Source organism: Suncus etruscus, chromosome 16 (genome assembly GCF_024139225.1).
Source record: "Suncus etruscus isolate mSunEtr1 chromosome 16, mSunEtr1.pri.cur, whole genome shotgun sequence".
NCBI lineage: Eukaryota > Metazoa > Chordata > Mammalia > Eulipotyphla > Soricidae > Suncus > Suncus etruscus.
In genome coordinates this window covers 72,350,170-72,374,662 of record NC_064863.1, presented here as the reverse complement: position 1 = coordinate 72,374,662, position 24,493 = coordinate 72,350,170, and the positions used below count along the sequence as shown (strand labels likewise).

At 41.3% G+C, this 24,493-nt stretch overlaps 1 protein-coding gene across 1 annotated transcript; it reads left to right on the top strand.

Annotated features, from left to right (window-relative positions):
• The first annotated feature begins 16,660 nt into the window (after positions 1–16,660).
• On the top strand, positions 16,661–23,334 carry LOC126032204 (placenta-specific gene 8 protein-like). The gene is made up of 3 exons (XM_049789880.1): positions 16,661–16,712; positions 16,820–16,944; positions 23,230–23,334. The coding sequence occupies exons 1-3, from the start codon at positions 16,661–16,663 to the stop codon at positions 23,332–23,334; spliced, it is 282 nt and encodes a 93-aa protein (XP_049645837.1).
• The last annotated feature ends 1,159 nt before the right edge of the window (positions 23,335–24,493 follow it).

Genomic DNA, 24,493 nt, shown 5'->3' with positions numbered 1-24,493 from the left:
GCCATACAGTTGTGATATCTTTTGCCCCTGTAACAGAATTTATTCAACGTGAAGCAGGCATCTCTTTTTGCTTTGTGGCCTGAGTCTACAAAAGCCCTAAATGATGTAACAACCAATTAATGTCTCAGGCAAGAAATTTTGAAACCATTTTATATTTCTTTTTATTTGGTACATGTTATTCTTCGTCTATTTTCACTATTATTCACTTCTCTAACTCTGTGGGGAAGAAAGAAAAGCAATGCAAGTGCTTGTCACACACTTGTCAGTGAACAAATTCATTTTTCTAATCGTTATAGCAACTTGCTAAGGAACCTAAAGCGCAGCAGAGGATACTAAGTAGAGCTAGAAGGAAAGTCCATGCAGAGATCATACTTGGAACTACTTAGCCATGCTATGTGCAAAAGAATATGCTGAAACGCTAACGCCATGAATGGCATCTGCACAACATACTTCAGACTTTACTGCATCAAATGACATGCACATGTTACTTAGTCCTTCCTGAAAATGGGAATGGCCCTGAAGCAGTCTGGTCAGTGTCAAAGGTCAAGTGTACCTAACTGAGCCATTTTTTTAGGAAATTGATCACTAGCAATATCTACACATCCTCAGCCCCAGAGCTTGCAAAGGAAGGAGCAGCCACATTAGCTAAGTTGTGTCTTGCCCTGCCACTTTCCCCTTTCAGTTCCTCAAATCTGCTATTACATCAGGAATTTGACCTATCCTGCAATTTCCCTTCCCCACTTCCAACCAGCAGTACTGTTCTACCTCTAGGTCAGCTATGGAAAGGCCTTTCCACCAACCCTGGCTAAAACCAGGGGCTCCCACTCCTCTGATTTAGAATCTCAGTTCCTTGCTGATTTTCTGCCCAAACCTTAGAATAATATGGATTTGTTTGATTCATTCATTTATTTTCCTGAGATTTGTGTTTGCCTCTGGTTTCTTTCTCCTTTAAAATTATCCTGAGGGGCCAGCGCAATATAGTACAGTGTGTAGGGGGCTTGCCTTGTACATTGCTGACCCGGGCTTCATCTCCAACACCACATATGGACCCTGAACCTTGCCAAGAGTGATCCGAGTGTTGTTATCCTTCCCCCAACTTACCTGGATAGGGAGAAAGGGGTTACCTTAGTGGTGAGTCAGCAACAGAAGCAGCAGAAAGAAGACACAGCACAAAGAGAGAGAGAGAGAGAGAGAGAGAGAGAAAGAGAGAGAGAGAGAGAGAGAGAGAGAGAGAGAGAGAGAGAGAGAGAGAGATCAGAGATAGCTTAGATACAGAGGCTGTTAAGTTTAGAAGCCACACATGGTGGTTAGGGCCTTATAAGAAAGCTGAATCACTCCTAAAACTTCATGACTGCCATGGGTCATTTCCTCGCCAGTTACCCTGATACCCACAGACCTGCAGGCTGAAAAGGCTGCAGGCGCCTGGCCAAGCAGAGAAAGGCCCATCCATCAGTCCATAAACATCAAGGACTTTATAATTAATTTTAATACAACACTGAGCACAGACAGTAGTAAGCCCTGAGCAGCATTGTGACCCCCATACAAAATTAAGTAAATAAAATCATCTTGAAATGTATATACATATATATGAATACATATATACACCTAGAGGTATAAAAGAAAGAAGTTATGCCCACCTGGAAGTTGTTGTCTATTCCAAGTTCTATTTTAAAGGGCATGTTGTCATTTCAAAAGTGCTCAGGGGAGGGGGACCAAGGTATTTCTAGACAGGCTGTATAGTGGGTCCCAGAGTCACTTTCCCAGGGATGATGTTATTTACTTATTTGGCATGAAGGTTTCCATCTAGAAATAGGTTTATAGCAATTACCGAGTTTATATGCTGTAGTTAAGCTTCAGTCATTTTTTAAAAATTTGCTTGTCAGTATATGTGACTGTTAACAGACTAGTAAATGCTCCCTTGACTCTCTGAGATAAGTCAATACCCAGATATAGCCTTTTCTATTGTTTTGTAATTACCTTCCACCACTCCCTCAGTCCACATTTCCAAGCAAAGAATACAGAACTGAATTTCAGTGATGTGAGTCACTCAAGTTTCATGCCCAAAGGCATGAAAGAAAAACACAACTTGTCAGAGGCTTACAAGTAAATAAAGGACATTTAGCTAATACACATGTCATCCACAATTAGAAACTATGGATATTTATATATGCAGTAGTATGTATCTATACATTTAAATAGTGACTCATTTCTTCTCTCATTCTTCTCTCCAGTTTCTATTTAATTTTTGACTGGGGCTGGGAAGATGACCCAAAGAGTGAAACAGGTGCTTTGCATATGGGAGACCTAGTTTTGACCCAACACCACATGGTGCCTCCATACCAAGCTGGGAATAGCCCCTAAGCACTGCCAGGTGTGATGCCAAAACCCAAATCTTCTCCTACCAAAAAAAAAATACCATCCTCTTGCTTTCCCCATCTCTGCCCATCCCTCTGTATCCATGACTCCCTGTGAAGTTGCCACTGCACCAGGCTCCCTGAAACCCATCTTACCTTCTAAAAACTAGGCCTTCAACAGGCATTAAGTGGCACAAAAGGCTACTAGCCCTGGATGAGAGACAGTATAGTGGTTTGGGCATGATGCCCATGTTCAATCACTGCATTACATGGTCCTTTAATATTGCCAGGTATGACCCTAGAGGTTCCTGAACATAACCTGGATATCTCTAGCAGCAATACTCCGGCCATTGCATTCAACTGCTAGTCTAATTGGGCTGATAATTGCTGGTGGGACCCTTTGGCCTCCTTAGTACCTCCAGAGAACAATCCTCCGTGCCACACAACACATGCCCCTCAGTTTTTTATTCTTCAAGTTTTTTTTTTTTTTTCAGATCTGTACCGTGAAACCCTTGGTTTGGACCTAAGTCCCCCTCACCTGACAGGAGGGGAAGGTTGACTCTATCATGGGGAGACCTAAGACCAAGCATCCCATTCTTACTAATAAACAGGTTTCAAAAACCCTAAGTGTCTTAGGTAGTAAGCAAATCATAAAAGTAAATAAATAAGCTCTGAACCCTCATAAAATGTCTTGCTGCCCTATAAATTCAATTACAGTACTCTTTTTTTTTTTTTTTTTTTTTTTTGTTTTTGGGCCACACCCGGCGGTGCTCAGGGGTTACTCCTGGCTGTCTGCTCAGAAATAGCTCCTGGCAGGCACGGGGGACCATATGGGACATCGGCAAGGCAAACGCTGCTGTGCTATATCTCCGGGCCCAATTACAGCACTCTTGCTATTGAAGGGAGCAATGCTGTCTGGTAAAACCATGACAGGAAAGAGATCCAGGGCACTTTGTTCTAAATAGAAAAAACTGACCTGGAGGGCAGGAAGCTTGAATGATTTCTCCTCCCTTAACAGAATCAGCCCCACCCCTGCTGATTACAGCCCTGTGTCAGCAGCAGAGCCACAAAAGAGTTCCCAAAGCTGCCTCTCCAGTCTCTCCTTCACTGCCTCTCTGCCTCTGAGGAACTTAGGTAGGGTAAGTATTCTTGCAGTGCAGAACGCCTTTCGGTGTTGCAAACCTATCCTTTTTCTCATTCTTCATCTTTCAAAAGAAAATTTAGTTTTAAAGAATAATGAATGAGTTGTGTTGGTTATAGATATGTAAATGTTACCCAGAGGAACTAACCCTTATGATTGATCCAAAGTAGACTTAGATGGTAGGTATTAATCATTTGCCTCGGTGAAGTTTCCTAAAATCTAAGATGCAATAAACCTTGCAATAGACTTTTTTTTATTGGGGGGGGGGCACATCCGGTGACGCTCAGGGGTAACTCTTGGCTCTGCGCTCAGAAACTGCTCCTGGCTCACTGGACCATATGGCGCCAGTGATCAAGCCATGGCCCGTCATGGGCAGCCACGTGCAAGGCAAACACCCTTCCACTGTGCTACAGCGCCAGCAACTTTCAAAAGACTTTTAAACAAAATTGAGGATAGTGATTCTGAGCAGTCCCTACGATAAGGAATAGATCCAGCTTTAGTGTTTCTTTGAAACTGAGCTACTAGAAGAACACTTTTTTTCCTGTTTCATTTGGGAGGGAGCACAACCAGAGGTGATCTGGGTTTACTCATGGCTCTGCGCTCAGAAATCACTCCTCGAAGGCTCAGGGGACCATAAGGGACCATATCGAACTGGGGGTCTGTCCAGGGTTGGACGCGTGCAAGGCAAATGCCCTAACGCTGTGCTTTCGCTCTGGCCCAAAAGACACTTTTTAAGAGGGGACAAAAGTTCCTAATAATTAAAGAAGAAACCATTGTATTGCCTTTAATAAGGAAATAAGCCCAGATTTCTTCTACAAATTCTCTCTCTCTTTTGTAATGTTTTGAGTTTTGCTATCAGAATGAACTGTGCTAGTGGGGAGCTATCATTTCTGTGTCAGTCACTTTGAAGTTTATTATTAGAAGTTTTTGTTATTGAGCCATAATGCAGCGGTGCTCAGGGGTTACTCCTGGCTCTGTTGTTAGGAAACACTCTGGTGTTCAATTCAAACAAAATGCCTTATCCACTGTACTATTCTCGGTCTTGAAGTTTTGAGGCCCGATTATACTACAGTGCATGTTAGTGACTGTACCATTGTCTTATCAGGTATTGGATAGGACTTGTTAAAGTTATAGATTATAGATACCACCCAAAATCAGTATTTTGTAAGTTGTTGAGTTTTGTTTTTGTTTTTGTTTTGTTTTGTTTTGTTTTTCTTTTTGCAAACAGCCTACCGCTTGCACCACCACTCCTGTCCGGGTATTTTGTAAGTTTTGACTTTTGACTTTAGAGCCAAAGACCGAATATCTTTTTTTCTTTTGTTTTGTTTTGTTTTGTTTTGGGGCCACACTCATCGGCGCTCAGGGGTTTTCCTGGTTCTTTGCTCAGAAATTGCTCCTGGAAGACTTGGGGGACCATATGGGTTGTCAGGGATCGTGCCTGAGTCTGTCCTGGGTCAGCCTTGTGCAAGGCAAAAGTCCTACTGCTGTACATAATCTTTATATCCACCCACATTGTGGAGGGAACTCTTTCTTCCGTACTCCATAAAACAAAATTTAAAAGCATTTAACAAGATTGACTGTTTACCAAAAAGATTTTTTTAAATAGAGAGATATCATTGGAGGTAAGGTGTTTGCCTTGCATGCAGAAGGTCAGTGATTCGAATCCCAGCATCCCATATGGTCCCCTGAGCCTGCCAGGAGTGATTCTGAGCATAAAGCCAGAAGTAACCCCTGAGTGGCGCCGGGTGTGACCCAAAAACCAAAAACCAAAAATAAATAAATAAATAAATAGAATCAACCAAGTCATTTCAGTAGTTTGTTACAGAAGGCAATCCCAGTTATACCTATGTTGACTCATCAGTTAAGTCATCTTTTTTTTTTTTTTTTTTTTGGTTTTTGGGCCACACCCATTTGAAGCTCAGGGGTTACTCCTGGCTATGCGCTCAGAAATCACCCCTGGCTTGGGGGGACCATATGGGACACCGGGGGATCAAACCGCGGTCCATCCGCTTGCAAGGCAGACACCTAACCTGTAGCGCCACCTTCCCGGCCCCCAGTTAAGTCATCTTAAGCCCACAATTTTAATTTAAAGTGCAGCAAAATTTAAAATATAGACCTGAGGTGGAAAGATGGCTACAGTAATTAAGCTACTCTCCTTACATGCAGCCAATCATAGCTTGATTTTTAGGACCATATATGGTCTCCTCAAGCACTACCAGAATGATCCCAGAACACAGCCAGAAGTTAACCTGAGTCTCACAGGCTGTTGCCTTGCCCCCCCGCCCCATAAAAACACACAGTAAAATAAATGCTAATTAAGTACAAACCTGTACTTCAAAGGTCTTCTGGCTCTTTTACTTAAGTTTTAAAATTTGAAGTAGTTATAGGACTGCTATTCTGTGGATATAATCAAAGATCAGAATGCATGGAGAGACCCATTTCTCGTCAATTCAGAAGTTAGACCCACTTCTCTCCAGTCCTCTCCCTCTTTTTGGGGTTCCTCTAAATGAGTTCCTATTGCAGACTAGAATTTCAAAATAGGAAGAAATCTTCTCTATACTTAAGGAAATTATGATATATTCAGGAGTGACCACATGAAACAGCATCCAAATACAGGGACAAAGCATGTGTATTAAGATATTTGCAAAAATAGGGGCCGGAGAGATAGCATGGAGGTAAGGCGTTTGCCTTTCATGCAGAAGGTCATCGGTTCGAATCCCGGCGTCCCATATGGTCCCCCGTGCCTGCCAGGAGCAATTTCTGAGCACAGAGCCAGGAATAACCCCTGAGCACTGCCGGGTGTGACCCAAAAACCACAAAAAAAAAAAAAAAAAAAAAAAAAAAAAAAAGATATTTGCAAAAATAACAGTGTCTTCTGAACGATGCCTCCCATGTCATCATCAGAATATCTGCTCTCTGAGCTAGATATTTATGTTTTGTGTAAACTAAAATATTGTATATATATATATATATACTTTCTAACTGCACAAATGGGTGTGTATTTGTTGTACATGTTAAACAAATTGTTAAATATGATTCTAGATGATATATGAAGAGCACACATAAAATTTTAAATATGATAGCCCTATCAGAGCAGTAAAAATAGAAAGTATTCTATTTATCGTTGGATCCCATAGCTTGTTGAATATTGTACTTTTTAAAAATTTTTTGAGTAATTTATGAATGGTAGCAATTTTAGTTCTTAAATATTTTTGTGATACTAGCTAATTTTTTATATGTTATCAGATTAAAGATAATTAATTATTTCTAATTGCTTTGTTGTGTCCTAAGTGGATATTAGTTTTGTTGAATAGTCTCGTCTTTTTGCATATAATAATGGGACATATAGTTGTTCTATCAGGGATGAGTTACATGAGCAAATATATATCATTGTAATGATAAGACTATTTAGATTTACACAGAGGTTTACATAAAGATACATCAGTTCAAAAGCAAAAAGATGCATTTTTTTCCTTAGTATTGTCCTCATGATTTTGTTTTGTTTTGTTTGTTTTGGGGGCCACACCAGGTCACAATCAGGGGTTACTCCTGGCTATTCGCTCGGAAATCACTCCTGGCTTGGAGGAACATATGGGATGTCAGGGATCGAACTGAGGTCCATCCTGGGTTGGTCTCAGGCAAGGCAAATGCCCTTCTGTGCTATGGCTCCAGCCCCTGTCTTTATAATTTTGTTTGTTTGTTTGTTTTTGGTTTTTGGGTCACACCTGGCAGCGCTCAGGGGTTACTCCTAGCTCCATGCTCAGAAATCGCTCCTGGCAGGCTCGGAGGACCATATGGAATGCCGGAATTCAAACCACCATCCTTCTGCGTCTAAGGCAAATGCCTTACCACTGTGCTATCTCTCCGGTTAGGGGAGGGCCTGGAGAGATAGCACAGTGGCGTTTGCCTTGCAAGTAGCCGATCCAGGACCTAAGGTGGTTGGTTCAAATCCCGGTGTCCCATATGGTCCCCGTGCCTGCCAAGAGCTATTTCTGAGCAGACAGCCAGGAGTAACCCCTGAGCACCGCTGGGTGTGGCCCAAAAACCAAAAAAAAAAAAAAAAAAAAAACATTTGGGGGTGTTAATTTTTGTTTGTGGGCCACACCTGGCTCTTCTTAGGACTTATCCCTAGCTCTGCACTTAGTGTGTGGTGCTGAAGATTGAACTCAGGTCTACAACATGCAAAGCAAGTACCCTGCCGTCTGTACTATCTATTCTGTCCTGTGTTACTGACATTGTTATTTTAATGTTTTGTTTTGTTTTCTGGGTCATACCCTGTAGTGCTCTGGCTCTGCACTCAAAAATCACTCCTGGCAGGCTCTGGGGACCATATGGGATGATGAGAATCAAACCCAGATCAGGAGTGTGCAAGGCAACTACAGTTCCAGCCCCTAATATTATTGATGTATATCCATTTATTTACTCCACTAAGAAATCTTGTAGGCACTTCATATGGCCTCCTGAGCACAGAGTCAAGTGTTAGCCCTAAACACTGCCAACCTCCCACCACCCAGTCACGCCACACACATTCCAAACAAAAACTAAATGTTAACTGATGGGGAGAATTTAAAATTTTAATAAAAATATATGTTTTTAAATGTTTGTCTGAAAGACTTAAACTCCATTATTTGGCTATTGAAATCATCATTGTGGATAGACCCCCTATATGCAGTGAGTCTCAACCCTTCCTGCACTTTGGATCACCTGGGAAGGGTTAAACATACCCATTTTATTTTATTTTATTATTTTGGGGGTATCACATCCAGCAGCCCTCAAGGGTTACTCCTAGATCTGCACTCAGAAATTGCTCCTGGGGCTCGGGGTACCATATGAGACGCCGGCATTCAAACCACTGTTTGTCCTGGATTGGCTGCATGCAAGGCAAATACCCTACCACTGTGCTATCTTTCCAGCCTCTAAATATACCCATTTTAAAGGCGACTGTCTTGCTTCTCCTAAGACAATTGATCATAATCTGGATGGGTCCATGTGATGGACATTTTTAAAAAGTCAACTTATTATCTTTTCTTGAGTTTTGTATTACAATTCTTTAGAGCAGAAACCAGGAAGTAGCATTACTTATTATTAGACTCCAGAGTGTGTTGATTCATTGTTCATTATCACATTATCACAAAATCAGTGGGTTTTGATAACACTTAATATCAAACTGTTCCAGGACTTTGAGATTTTAATTATAGCTCTCCACTTGCAAAGTTCATTCTGATAGCAAAACTCAAAACACTACAAAGGAGAGAGAATTTGTAGAAGAAATTTGGACTAGTTCCTTTAAACACACTAATATTAAAAGTGATACAATGCTTTCTTCTTTAATTATCAGGAACTCTTTTTCTCTTAAAATGAGTGATAGCACAAGTTATAGGTTCATAGTCCGATGCAATTTATTAGTGCATTCCCAGATGTGCAGCTTAACAAAACACGATTGGTCTGCATTAAGTAAATTATTTAAATCTCATTTCACCATAAATTGGCTGATTTTTTTCATAAATTCACACGAATAATTTTCTAAAAGGTCCCAGAACTGGTTTCTGAGGAGAAAACATGCTTTTCCATGTGCTTTTAATATAACTGAATGTTGAATCAGGATGGTCACTAACCGCCTCCATTGCTCTAAATAATCCTCTATCCAGGCATCCTGGTTGAACTCTTTATTATTTACAACAATACACTTGCCTCATGTGTCTTTTCTTCTGTGGACCTTTCCTTATTTATACTATCCAATCTAATTTGAGAATCTACTCAGGTTCTTGCTAAGGATCAGCCTTACTGCAGTCCAGTTCTAAATAACCCTTATTGGTGAAATACTGATCATGGAGGATTGATTGTCAAAGAGTAGCTATCCATGTGTTTCTCTATTTTTAATCTTGATTCGGTTTACATTATCTTTGAGGTAAGTACAATTGTTGGGATAGTTTTAGTGTCTCATAGATTGTTTTGGTGATCTAAAAGTCCTCCCCACTGTGCTATCATTTCAGCCTCCAGCTACTTTCTCTTAATTCCTAGGTGCTTTGTCATCTGCTAGGTTACCTCTGAAGTAAAGAGAGCCATTGGCCATTATCACTTTGTAAACATTGAGATAGCCCAAAGCTGAACATTATTTTCTGGAGAATGAATGAATGGCCTTTGTTATTTAGTTCTCTTAGTCATGATGAGTGAAAGCTACATCTGGAAAAGGTGGACCAGTAAGTGTTTGAAACCCATGTGGGTATAACTGAGCAAAATCTGTTTGCCAGTCCTCTTTGGGATCTATGTAATGTCTTTGTGCACTACTGATTAACTTTGGAGGTTGAGTTTCCTGTCCATTGTTACAATCATAGATTTTACCACTTCAGTAGATCCTTTCCATAATTTTCAGTCTTTATCCTGTAAAGTCAAAATGACAGAAGATTCAGAGTTTGTCCCTCCCTAAATGACAAGAGTCATGTGGGCATTTGATACCTTTTCATGGGAGAGATTAGAGCCAATGCTGAGTGTTTCAGAGCTGCCATATTTTCTTTTGTATCCTTCTACTAATGTTCAAGATTGTTCCTTCTTTGTACAGAAGGACAAAATGTTCCTTCAATCTGTTGAAAGATTAATGCCATCACTGAATTAATTGGCTGTTCCTTTTAGTGGCTCTTTTAAAAATTATTTGCCTCCCCTAGCAATGCTCAAAGGTTGTTCAATGCTTCATCCACAGTATCTCTCCAGCTCCTTAGCTACTATTTTGACATCCCCTAATCTGCCCCTCATTATTATCTCATAGATAACCTCTGCAAAACATAGCTGTCACATTTGTAGGTAGATGTTTGGTTTTGAATTGTTTAAGTATCTGAGAGGTATCTTTATTGGAACTCTTCTCTGCAGTTAGAAATCTTCTTTGGCATGTGGTAGCATGAACATGTAGGACCAAGATAATACACATAAGGTCTGTGTAGACATTAACTGATTTACCTCCACTTAGCTTCAGGGCCTTGGTCAGAGTATAAGTTTTATTAACTATGCTGAAGATATACAGGCAGATGAGCACTTTCCATTACTATACTGAAGGTTAATTTTTTGCATATTTGGACTTATTTGTGCCTTCCTTGTTCCACAAAGAAACTGCCTTCTATAAACAGAATGACATCCAATTTTCTAACAGACTGTCAGACAGATCAATGTCTACAAACATGTGTATTCAAGGATTTGTACATAAGGGTGTTCTCATTGAGAGGAGGGTCTTGGTTCATGCAATAAAATAACAAGGTGTACAGTGTAGAAAAGCAGTCCTTATGATGGGCTTGGATGGTAGATGGAGGCCTTTGTCCTTAGACCCGGGCCAAGTGCTCCATTCCCCCATTAACTGACAGGTCTGGGTCCAGGAAAGTGACAGGTATTGAACTCACTCACAGGCAGGCTTCCAGAGAGATAACATCTTTATTGCCCTGGCCAACAGATGTGGCTGCTAACCATTTATGCATGTCATCCTTACCTTGCCCTGCATATTACTTCTTTCATCCATGTCACCTCCAACCTCTATCCCTGCAAAAGACCAAAAGGCCTAATCCCCTGGGTCCAAGGCCTTATATAACCTTCCCAAGACCACTCCCAGGAATCGGAGGGGTCTTGTAGGTAAGGTTACACGTAATATCTGGTTCCCAAGACCCCTACCAGGAATGGGTGGGTCTCAGGTAGATACACCTAAATCCAGGGTGGAGTCACATTACAGGCCTTTCAAGTTAGAGAAACATGGGTTCTGCGGGGGTAGCTGTCAATCACCCAGTGGTTACATTTAGTTTCTAAGGGCCATGCTGCTTAGTGAGTAGTGCTGATTGCCAACACTCCTCCCAAATTCAATGTGTAGGCTACCTGTGGCAACAAAATGATGGCGGTGACTGCTTGTAAACAATTTCATCAATTTACTGATAAAAATCTCAAATGGAGTCATTACAATAGTACTAAGGATAAATGAATTATGTGATGGGATATTAGACAGCAAGAGAAGGCATGAATCTTGTACACAGCATATGGCTGACTCACAATTTCAATTTTAAGCAAAATAAATTAGATGCAAATATAAAAATAATGAGTATAATTAAAGATGGCATATAACGCTCATCCTAGCAAAACTAGCCACGAATGCTAGAAGACAGAGTAGAGGTGGCTTCTTCGCAGAGAGTTAGATTTTTGGTGAGGATCAAGGAGGCTACTGAGCTGCTAATAGTCCAATCCCTAAACTATGACTAATTACAAGAACTGTTTACCTTGCAAAAATTCATCGACTAGGGGCCGGGCGGTGGCGCTAGAGGTAAGGTGCCTGCCTTGCCTGCGCTAGCCTTGGACTGACAGCGGTTCGATCCCCTGGCGTCCCATATGGTCCCCCAAGCCAGGAGCAACTTCTGAGCGCATAGCCAGGAGTAACCCCTGAGCATCACCCAAAAACCAAAAGAAAAAAAAACACAATTCATCGACTGGAGCCAAAATGGTAGAACAGCCAGTAGGTGTTTGTTTAATGAATACAGCCAATTCAAGCCAAAAATATGCTCTCTCCTCCTTTAAAAAATGATAGGATCATGATCAGAATGTCTACACTTTATGACTATTATACATCAACATTTATTTTAAATTAAAAAAAAATAATAGTGGAACTATCTAGGTTGAAATGCCTATTTGGGACCAAAAGGAGAAAGGAAGAGCTAAGGGGTTCATTCTGAGGAATGAGAAGGGAGGAACTGAACTTGGAAATTTCAGAATAGGGTGTGAGCAAATGTAGTGGAGACAGTCAGGCCTGCCTAGGTTCCAGAACTTGAGTTTTGGACACTTCTAGGGGTTTTGTTTGGGTTTTTTGTTTTATTTTGGGGACACAACTGTAATGCTCAGGGGTTACTCTTAGATCTTCTAAGGAATCACTCCTGGAGGTGCTGGGAAACCAGGGTCTATCAAGGATCAAATCTGGGTCACACACATCCTAGGCAAGTGCTCTCCCCATGGTTCTGGCTTTACAGCCCAGCCTTTTGAAAAGTTCTGAACTAAGAAGTTCATTCCTCACAGGGACACTATTCTGAATCTGCTGAAATTGGAACAGCCTTAGACTCCTTTCTAATGCTCACGCCTCCTAACATTTTTCATGTTCTCTAACCACCACTTCTCACTTCAGCATTGGTCAACATTTGGTGAAACATTCTTGTTTGTACTTGGTAGAAAATTATCCAACTTTCTGACCTCCACCTACTAGATGGGCAGTCGTGACAATGTCTCCAGTTATCCCCACTTCTGAAGTTAAAATAACATTTGAATGAAAAACATTTATCTAAGCCATATTGTGATACTTTAGAGCAATATATTTGTTTGTTTTAGAATTACATCCAGCAGTGTTCAGGGGCTACTCATGACTGTGCTCAATGGTGCTGGAGGGGGTGGGACATCATGTGGTATTAGGGATTGAATCCTTGGCTCCCACATGCAAAGCATGAAGTTCAGTCCTTTGGGTTCTCTCAACCAGGGTCCAGGCCAAGTTTTTCTGTGACATGTTCCATGATGGTAAAAAGATGTACATACACAAAAGGTTAAGAATGGGACATTGGGGGCCGGGAAGGTGGCGCTAGAGGTAAGGTGTCTGCCTTGCAAGCACTAGCGTAGGACGGACCTCGGTTCGATCCTCCGGTGTCCCATATGGTCCCCCCAAGCCAGGGGCGATTTCTGAGCGCATAGCCAGGAGTAACCCCTGAGCGTCAAACGGGTGTGGCCCAAAAACCAAAAAAAAAAAAAAAAAATGGGACATTGGTGGTGGGAATGTTGCACTGGTGAAGGGGGTGTTCTTTACATGACTGAAACCTAATCACAATCATTTATGTAATCAAGATGTTTAAATAAAGAAAAAAATTTAAAAAAAGAAAGGTTTTTCAGAGAAGAAAATCATCCTTCTTTGTTTGAGGCACAACTGTTTATTTTTGATTGTGAGAAGGATTTAAAATAGATTTGATACTACTATAGCCACTCAAATTAAGTCATAATAAAGACCTCATTATATGGATGGATGATTGTTTTATGAGAAAGGTAGCTTAGCTATATGTTATCTGTATAATAAAATTATTTTAAAAATGTAAAAGAAAAAGAATATTCTTAAACTGGGGCTGGTGAGGTGGCGCTAGAGGTAAGGTGTCTGCCTTGCAAGCGTTAGCCAAGGAAGGACCGCGGTTCGATCCCCCGGCATCCCATATGGTCCCCCCAACCCAGGGGCAATTTCTGAGCGCATAGCCAGGAGTAACCCCTGAGCATCAAATGGGTGTGGCCCGAAAAAACAAAACAAAAAAAGACTATTCTTAAACTTTCTAGGTTTCTATAATTCCAAATTTCATTTGAGAATGAATATTGGGAATGGCTTGCCTTTTAATCTTGTACTGGTCAAATTCCATATTTGCAATTAAGAAAGTTCAAAGAAGAAAAAGCATATTGATGCTGCAGAGAACTAAGATCACATCCCAGCCTTGAACTTGATCTCTTGATATATTTTCTGTTTCTTTCTCTTTGTTCTCTAGCCTTGTAGAAGACCTACCCATACTTATCAGTATCTGGGAGATTGTAAAGGAGTTAGAGGTGAAGCGTGAGATAGAACTGTGTTTCAGCCATTACTACTTTACAGTCATCAATAATAATTTGAAATACCAGAGAGCCATATGTTCTCCCTTATCAGCAGCAATATCATTATCCTCTCAACTGAAGAGAAAGACCTTCATTCAGGTTCTAGTTAAATATTGATCTAGACCTTACCATTTCTTTTTGTTTGTTTGTTTTTGTTTTTGTTTTTGGGCCACACCCTGTGAGGCTCAGGGGTTACTCCTGGCTATGCACTCAGAAGTTGCTCCTGGCTTCTTGGGGGACCATATGGGACGCCGGGGGATCAAACCGCGGTCCGTCCTAGGCTAGCGCAGGCAAGGCAGGCACCTTACCTCCAGCGCCACCGCCCGGCCCCGACCTTACCATTTCAAGCGTAAGTCTTGGTGTGATTTAACTGGACTTAGATTGTTATCTTAGTCAGGTGGTTTGTCTTTTGTATAGTAAAGTAAGTTCTTAATAATACAAATCAGGAGTACCATTCTCAGGCAGTTCAAAGTGCCCTGTCTTTTATTATTGCTTTGAGTTTTTGTGCTTCTACATGGACACTCTGTGGGTGGTAGATCAAAGTCAGCTGGATTTCAGAACAGACAAAATCAGTCAGGACAAAGAACAGAGTAATGATGAATGGCCAAAAAGATCAATAAAAAATTTAAAAAAAAGAATGAAATGATATAAAAGGTGATTGCCAGAACAGGCTGTATCAGAATTTCCCCTTACAAATTTGATATCCAAGGTCTACCTTTAGCTATTGAATCTGAATCAAGGATCTGCGGAGGTTTGCTTGGTTTGTTTTTTTTGTTTGTTTGGGGGCCATACCTGGTGATGCTCCAGGATTACTACTGGGATTACACAGAAAACATTGTGGTACCTTTGACAAGCACATTCCCTAGCAATATACTAGGAGAAGATTTGAAAGAGAAAGTGAAGATCAGAATAAAAGCAGAGAGAGGGTCTCTTGCAAATGGCCCAGGGAAGTCTGAGGTGTGAGCAGGATCTAAAACTTAAATAAGGCATCTCAGGTCAGCAGTTACAGTTGAGTGATTTTGATGTGCATCATTATGAAAGCACAATTTTTTTTTTAAATTTTTTTTTATTTTTGGGCCACACCCGGTAATGCTCAGGGGTTACTCCTGGCTATGTGCTCAGAAGTAGCTCCTGGCTTGGGGGACCATATGGGACACTGGGGGATCGAACCGCGGTCCGTCCAAGGCTAGCGCAGGCAAGGCAGGCACCTTACCTTTAGCGCCACCGCCCGGCCCAGCACAATTTTTTTTTTATTGAAACAATTGTGATCTACAGTCCTTCATAGTTGAATTTCAAAGATACAATAAGGCAGGACCTTTCCTACACCAGTGTCAATCTTCCTTACTAATGAACCCAGAGTAAAAGCACAATTTCTAGGTAAGGTTTCTGAGACTTACCTGCTGGCTGAAATACAAAGAGTAACAGGACTACCTGGTTTAGTGACAAGATAAAGCTTTTAGTTACCCCTGGGTTTTTTTGTTTGTTTGTTTTGTGGTTTGGGGGGGGTTGGTTTTTGGGTCACACCTGGTGATGCAGGGGTTACTCCTGGTTATGCGCTCAGAAATCGCTCCTGGCTTGGGGGACTATATGGAACGATGGGAGATTGAACAGCGGTCCTTCTTAGGTTAGCACGTGCAAGGCAAATGCCCTACCACTTGTGCCACCACTCTCGCCACCACCCCTGGATTTTTCTATGAAAATTTAAAGCCTCTTAACAGAGTTTCACCTGGTAAAATATATTGTTGAAAAGATTAGTTGAAGTAAGTTGAATATAACCATCCCAGTTCCATGAGAGAGAGAGGCCATGAAATGTCTTCTGAACAGGTGCCAATCTCCTCTTTAGATGACAGATTTAAATGCTCACTACTTTTTGGACTTTTTTTTCCTTTTCACAGGAAGTGCTGATTTGAACTTATCCTGAAACATGAATCCAATTGTCACTCAGCCAGGCTTTGCCATGAGCAACTCTATGAGCAGTGACTGGCAGACAGGCTTATGCGACTGCTTCAGTGACCTAGGGGTTTGTAAGTACAGTTGATCTCTTCCTTCCTACCACAGTACCCACTGGAAGAAGTATCATCCTTTATGCCTTTCATTTCTGATTTTCAGCCCATTGGAATGGATTTAGCTTCTCAAAGAGCCTTATTTGTCCTCTACACAATGGACTCTCCTGAATTCATTTCAAAATAGTAGAAGACACTTTTTTAAAATCATATTTTACATAAAAAAAAACAACCTAGCTTTCAAGGCCAGAACAATAGTATAGCCAAGAAGGCGCTGCCTTGCACATACTTGGGTTTGATACCCATCATCCCATCTGGGCCTCAGCACTGCCAGGAATAATTTCTGAGTGCCAAGTGGAACTTGAGGAGGACCGGGTTTTGCCCAAAAACGAACAAACAAAAAAGCAAAAGCAAAAATAAATAAATAAATAAATAAATAAAGTTCTCCTTCGAGTCACTGTGCCTTGGAACCTTTTCCCAGGATGTCTTCTGCTCACTGTTTCCGTTCCTGTAGTGCTGACTCTGGTTTCTGGTTTTCAGCGATGGTCCTGGAGCTCTTGTTATTTTCCATTTCAGAAGTAGGCAGATTTGGGGGTCAGAGAGATAGTGCCAGGGCAAGCAAGCCTTCTCTGCCAAGCAGAGAAGGGCAGCTGGAAAGCCTAAGGCCTCTGACGACTTCGTGTGTGTCTCCCTGTGCCCAGGTCTCTGCGGGACTTTCTGTGCGCTGTGCCTTTCGTGTCAGATCGCCTCTGACATGGACGAATGCTGCCTCTGCGGGGCCAGCGTGGCCATGAGGACCCTGTACCGGACCCGTTATGGCATCCCGGTGAGTCCCCGGGAGTGTCCTATGGATGGAGCGCCCCGCCTCTTACACCCTGCATCCCTTCCATCTTGTCTTTAGAGTTCGACACTTATCTTCCCCCACTTCGGTCCTGAATGCAGCCACTCAAGGTGTCTGTGACTCTTGAGCTCAGTAATGACATTCGATTGAGCCAATTGATAGGTCTCTAAAAGGTTGCCTGAATGAGGAGGTGGGGCATGGAGGTTGGCAACAGGCCTGAGCTGCTCTTGACTTTGCTCAGAGCCAGACCGTAAGGGATCTGCAGATCTACAGGGAGGGGGACCGTCTTAGCAAACCTAATATGGACTAATATGGATAGAGAGTGACCAACTCCGAGCTGGTGCATCTATCTCTTTTGTGCTTTAGAAACAGTGTCCATGCATTCAGCAGGGACTCTTGAGCACACAGGGCCTGGTGTTTACAAGACCAGAGAATGTGCCAAGTACTGTTTCAGATTCTAGAGATACCTTAGAGAGCCTTTGAATTTTGTTTTGTTTGGGAGTCACACACAGTGGTGCTCAGGGATTCCTTCTGGTTCTGCACTCAGGGATGACTCCTGGAAATGAATGAGGAACTGGGGGTGGAGGGTGGAGGGGTTGCCAGGGATGGAACTCAGGTTAGCTGTGTGCAAGGCAAGTGCCCTACCTGCTGCACTATCATTATTACCACCACGAGTTTATGTTCTTTTCTAATAATTTTCTCTTTTAGCCTCATTTCAGACTGCCAAAAAACTCACTTTATACTCTCAAAATAGTGCAATCAATCTATGGCTATCCCTCTCCCTCTGACTCATTTTGCTTAGCATAATAGTCTCCATATCCAACCATCTATGGGAAAATAATTCTAATGATACTACTGCACTTTGGCCCCCACACCCTATAAAATAGTACGAGTCAAGTGAGATAATGCACAGGGCATGGCTAGTACTAAGCACTGGATAAATAACTGGTATTATTTTGGTCTTATCTCAGAAAATGATGGAGCTATTTTCTCAAGGTAGGTGTGTGTTGGGGGCTCTGGCTACTTTTTCCCATGTTTGCTCAGCTGCCAGCTCATAGAATTACCTGTCACTCTCTTTTGTGTGACTCACAGGTAATATAACACACAGAGATTCTTAAATGTGTAATGGACCTGTGCATGCTTAGATCATTTGCAACAGCTATATACATGGAATAATGTATAGGAATATGGGAGAGAATCTCAAATAACCTAAGACCCCAAAATGATACACAGAGAAGAAGGGCCAGCTCACTAGATTCTAGGAAAATTCTGGGAACAGCTTGTCAAAGAGCTAATCTTTGGTCTCTGGTAAGTTACTTGGCAACTTCTCATCTGTTATGAGGAAGTAATGCAAGTGATTGCTAAGGTCATGGTCAGGTCTAAGATGGTGAGGAAAGGTCATTTCCTGGAACACATTTAATCAGTTTATTTATAGAGGGTTTTAATCTCTATCCTTCCTCATTGGGGTAGATAAAGTCCGATACTTCCTAGGATTGATTTGTATAATTCAGGCTCTATTTTGTTTCCCTTTTACATCTATGCAAACTTTTATGAGATATCCACAAAGCATCATTTCTTCTCTGCCTCTTCTTCCTAGACACAGCAAACTTATCATCTTTTACCAGGACACAGTCCTGACAGGAAAGGAGAAAAAGAACAATTACAGCACGATTAAAAAACTATGTGCTCAAACATTATTTAAATATATATTTGCTCATTTATGCATTTATCCTTTGTGGTGCAAAGATTACCAGCAACACCTTAGAGGAACAAACTAGGGTGAGAAAGACTTGATACCTCACAATGTGCCAATCATGGTATTTGGCCTTGGATTTGTTCTCATTCCAAATCTCTAGGTTTTCCCATCTTGATTTTCTATGTAGACAGCAATGTGCCATAATCTATTCATTGATTCTCTCAGCCTATTATTTTATAACTAATGCACCCAAAACCTTTTTTTATTTGTTTGTGTTGGGCCTTGAGCCTAGTGATGCTCAGCAGTTACTCCTGACTCTGTACTCACTGACTCTGCACTCAGGTATTTCTCAGCTATTTCTCCTAGTTGTACTCTATATGTGGTGCTAGGATTACTCTATACTCAGGTAATACTTCTAATTATACTCAACATGGGGTGTGTCCATATGGGGACCTGGGATTGAACTCAGGTCAGCTACATGCAAGCAAGTTATAGTATCAATCTTGCCTCAGAAAACCTCTTTAAAATAAATGGGTTTTGTTTGTTTGTTTTGTTTTTTCATTTGTTTGTTTTTGGCCACATTTGGCGACATTCGGGGATTACTCATGGCTATGAGCCCAGAAATCGCTCCTGGCTTGGGGGACCAAACCCAGGTCTGTCCTGGGCAGCTGCGTGCAAGGCAAACACCCTACTGCTGTGCTATCACTCCAGCCCCTAAAATTAATGATTTGTAGTGCACTTATCTCACACCTGGCTGACCAAGGTTCAATCTCTGGCACCCCATAATGTCCTTCAACTCTACCAGGAGTGATCCCTAAGTACAGAGCCAAGAGTAAGCCTTGAACACTCCTTGACCCCAAGCTAAAATAAATAAATAAATAAAATGTTTGGAGGTTTATTTGATTATTATTTTATTTTTACTTTATTTATTATAAATAATAATTATTATTATTACTATTGTTATTATTATTATTGGTGTTGGGCAGGGATCAAATCCAGAGCCTCATCCATTCCAGGCCTGAGCTCTACCACTTGAACCTCAGCACCAATTTCAGAGCTCCCGAAGCAGTCAAATGTCTGCCCTCATTCACCAAAATGGTGGGGCTAAGGATGAAGTTTGGTGGTAAAACACATTCTGGGCCAAGGATTCAATCCTGACACCAAAATCTTTATAAATAAAAAATCCAAGCAGAATATTTACCCCCCCCCCCCGGTAGAATATTTTTGGAGGAGTTGCTTTCATGAAGGCATTTCTTTTTTTGGGGGGGGGGCACACCCGGCATTGCTCAGGGGTTACTCCTGGCTGTCTGCTCAGAAATAGCTCCTGGCAGGCATGGGGGGACCATATGGGACACCGGGATTCGAACCAACCACCTTTGGTCCTGGATCGGCTGCTTGCAAGGCAAACACCGCTGTGCTATCTCTCCGGGCCCCATGAAGGCATTTCTAATCATTATTAACTTGAGTGAAAAATAAATCAGTTTCTCTCGCTGGCAAAGGAATGTTTTATCTTCTTTATACTCCCTGTATTATATTCTCTATTCATATATGAAACAGGTTTGATCCAGGATGTGCCTGTTTCTAAACTGTAAGTTTCCATAGTTTTCTTAGCACCCAATATTGGCATCTTTTTCTTAAACACTTTTGGAGGTAAAAGACAAGTATGGACCTGCTGAAAGAGAACAAGAATTAGATCTTATTCAATGAGACTATTTTCTTCTGTGTGGCATATGATATGTACTCACTAAGTGTTGACTTAAAGAAGATTGAAGAGACAAAAAGAATGGAAAGTAAATAAAGAGTAAAAATTAAAAATAAATAGGTGCTAAAAGGTTAAGGAATCTGAATTAAATACCAGATTATAAGAGGTTATAACTGGCCCTTCCAGGCCCACTCCTGGTTGTGAAGCGAAAGCTGTACTTTACAGACCAGTAGCACCTTTTCACCATTTTATTTGTATTATTTGTGTCATACATTTCCTGTAATGGAAGTGTTAATTTTACCATACTTTTGGGCACCTTTCGGGAATCTAATGTGTATAGTAAGGTATTTTACACATGCCCTGATTTTGCCATGATCTGGATATTGAAGCTATCCAAGATTTTGAAATAAAATGGAAAAAAAGAGAGAGAGAGAGAGAGAGAGAGAGAGAGAGAGAGAGAGAGAGAGAGAGAGAGAGAGAGAGAGAGAGAGAGAGAGGTTACAACTGGATCAATAACACAGCGAGTAGTTTGTTTGCCTTGCATATGACTGACCCGGGTTTGATCCCGGAAATCACATTATGGTCTCCAGAGCCTGCTAGGAGTAATTTCTGAGGACAGAGCCAGGAGTAACCCCTGAGGGGCTCAGGGTGTGGCAAAAAAAATGAAGAAGAAAAGAAGAAGGAGGAGGAAGAGAAGAAGAAGGAGGAGGAGGAGGAGGAGGAAGAAGAAGAAGAAGAAGAAGAAGAAGAAGAAGAAGAAGAAGAAGAAGAAGAAGAAGAAGAAGAAGAAGAAGAAGAAGAAGAAGAAGAAGAAGAATAGTCTTCAAACAGAATATTCCTTCATTAGATGAATCTCAGATTTGCTTATTTGCTTGGGACAGTAGGGAAAGTAACTCAGCAGAAAAGCACTTGCTTTGTGTTAAGGCTCTAGTTTGATACTTGGCACTGGAAAAGGGAAAAAAAAACACAACAACAACTGTGTCTCCAAAGCATGTTCAGAGCACCAGGGAACACTTTGGGATAACTCAGCCTGGCCAACTGGCTCAATGTCAGTGCCCAAGAAGCCATATGTTGCAAGTCAGCCCTTGATGGGGCTGGATGATGGTGGGATGGAGGATGAGGTTTTCTCCTCCAGCTCGGTTCAGCCGGCGGTTCTGAGGTGAATGCGGCGGGTATAAAGCTAACAGGCAGTCAAGCTTCTGAAGATATCATCTTTATTCAGTGGATAAGGCTGAAGCAAAAGCCCCAGCATCAGCCCCAGAAAAAGCCCCTGCCTTCCACAGACCCTTGCTTTTATACAAAAGAATCAGGTACCACCCCAGGGTGGGAGCAGAATGCCAGGTCACACCCTAGGGTAGGGCACAATTATTGATTAGGGTAGGATCAGTAACATAATAATCTTATGGAAATGTTTTCATATATAACAGCCATACTCTTTTATTTTTTAAAGCTTTATTTTTTTTTATTTGTTGGTTGGTTGTTTGGCCACACCCAACAGTGCTCAGGGGTTACTTCTGGCTCTGCACTCAGAAATTACTCCTGGCAGGCTGAGGGGACCATATGGGATGCTGGGAATCAAACCAGTCCCTTCCTAGGTCTGCCACATGCAAGGCAAATGCCATACCGCTATGCTTTCTCTACAGCCCTTGGAGGAGCTATACTCTTTGGGGCACAACAACCAGTCTGATTGTTGTGTATCTGGTCCACACTAGCCTTGCCATGCCAGAGATTTAACATGGAGTCGTTCACATTCTCATTGTTCCAACATGCTAGTCTCCCTGGCACTCACTCATAAGGCTTTTACTTGAACTTGAGATCAAAGCTATTGTACAGTGGGTAGGGCATTTCTCTTGCACTCAGTCAACCCAGGTTTGATCGCTGGTACTTCTTATGGTTCCCCGAGCACCATAAAGAGTAGTCACTTGGTGCAGAGCCAAAATTTATCCCTAAGCACAACTGGTATGACCAAAAAGATATATACATGTTGTTCTGTCTTTGTCTCATATATTTGCTCTGCTAGATGAAAATCAAAGTCACTGTAGCAATGAAAAAACTCTTTGGTGACAAGTGACTTGAGATCAGAGAGAAACAGAGAGACAGAGAGAGACAGAGAGACAGAAAGACAGAGAGACAGAGAGAGTCAGAGAGAGACAGAGAGAGATACAGAGAGAGAGGGGGCAGGGGGAAAGGAAGGAAGAAAGCAAAAGAAAAAACAACACTTAAAATTTCACCATTTAGGAACTTCTAGCTTGTATTTACTTAATTTTCCCCCCTTTCTCTTTCACTTCTACATTCAGTAGTAAATTGGGAATTGGATCAAATCGAACATTTTAAAAAGTAAGTGATTAGGTTAAAGAAAAGTTATAATAACTAAGACACTTTCCTCACATGCCTAGTTTGGCATTACTCATAATCTTATAAAAATGGATACATCATTTCATGGAATTTAAAGGGAACTATTCAAGAAAAAAAGATAGAGCTCTGGGGCTCAGGCTGGGATCTTAAATGGTGCAATATTATGGAAAGACACTGATTAAGAAAACTCAAGTTTGGGGCTGTAGACCTAGTATATTGGGCAGAGTGGGCAGAGCTCTTGGAGTGATTACTGAGTGCAGAACTAAGATAACCTCTGAGCACCTCTGACTCTGTTCCAAAAACCAAACAAACAAACAAGTTATGTTCCCAATTTGTAATGTAATTTTTATGGATATTTCACTTCCTTGAATCATTAGGGAAATAGAAAGACTGTCACTGAAGTTGCATGCAAAAAGTCATGCAAAAAGGTTTGTAAAGTTATGCTAATGAAGGGAACTGTTTGACTTTATAGGCATCATGGTAATTCATTTGTTTGTTTTCTTTATTTTTTAAACAGGGATCTATTTGTAATGACTTCTTAGTGATGGGATGTTTCCCTAACTGCGCCCTTTGTCAACTCAAGCGAGATATTGATAGAAGAAAAGCAATGAATGCTTTTTAAAAAGTGCTTGGTAAGTTGGTGGGAATTCTTTTTTTTTTTTTAATTTATTTTTTTATTTAAACACCTTGATTACATACATGATTGTGTTTGGGTTTCAGTCATATAAAGAACACCACCCATTGTTGGTGGGAATTCTTAAAAAGAGTATCAAAACAAATTCTCAAGCAGTTTCCTTTTTTTTTTTTTTTTTGGTACAGATATATATGAGATATCCCTAAACCATTAAAGGGCAGGTAATATTTAATTTTCAACCTATATCAACTACTTGATAGACAAGTTAGTTTTCCAATGCCTTTATTGAAAGGGCCAAGTATAATTGGATAGGAAGGAATTTTATGATTTGTTCTATTGTCTGTGAAATATTGAGTGGTGCTCAGGGCTCACTCCTGACTCTGTGCTCAATAATTACTCCTGGTGGGCTCTGAGGACCATATTGGATGCTGGGGATAGAACTCAGGAAGGCTGCATGCAAGGCAAATGCCCTACCAAATGCCCTACCTATCACTCAGCCCCACAATACTCTTTTCCTTAAACTTAGTTCACAGTTTCACTATTACCGACAGTTACCAATTCAGATACTTTACTAAGGATGATATGTGATATGCCTGGTTATCTGTTCTTAAATACCACAATCCAAATTGTTGGGAAGTTATTTTAACAACCTTAAATGGTGACAATTGGGCCCGGAGAGATAGCACAGCAGCGTTTGCCTTGCAAGCAGCCAATCCAGGACCAAAGGTGGTTGGTTCAAATCCCATTGTCCCATATGGTCCCCCGTGCCTGCCAGGAGCTATTTCTGAGCAGACAGCCAGGAGTACCTCCTGAGCACCGCCGGGTGTGACCCAAAAACAAAAACAAAAATGGTGACAATTCCCAAAGCTCCCACTATAAAGAGCAGTCATTCACTGTCTTTGGGGGACTGTATTGTAGAAATTAGGCAGCTACTCATTTATCTAATTTCCTAACTAATCCAGGTCATAATCTCTAACTCCTCAATCCTTCTTACTTCTCTGACGCATGAGGGCAATGATTCAATCCTGTCTTTTGATCTTACTCAAAAACTACTATATTGTGAAAACATTCTATCTATCAAGAGATCTTCGAAAGTGATTAATCAGGAAGTGCACTCATCTATAATATGGACATTGGCTTACAGTAT

What these genes read in the sequence shown, in the direction of transcription:
- LOC126032204 (XM_049789880.1), top strand. Translation starts at nt 16,661, where the DNA reads ATGGTCCTGGAGCTCTTGTTATTTTCCATTTCAGAAGTAGGCAGATTT. An exon ending in AGAAGTAGGCAGATTTGGGG is followed by an intron (nt 16,713 to 16,819) that starts GTCAGAGAGATA and finishes CCCTGTGCCCAG; the next exon opens with GTCTCTGCGGGACTTTCTGT. An exon ending in GGACCCGTTATGGCATCCCG is followed by an intron (nt 16,945 to 23,229) that starts GTGAGTCCCCGG and finishes TTTTTTAAACAG; the next exon opens with GGATCTATTTGTAATGACTT.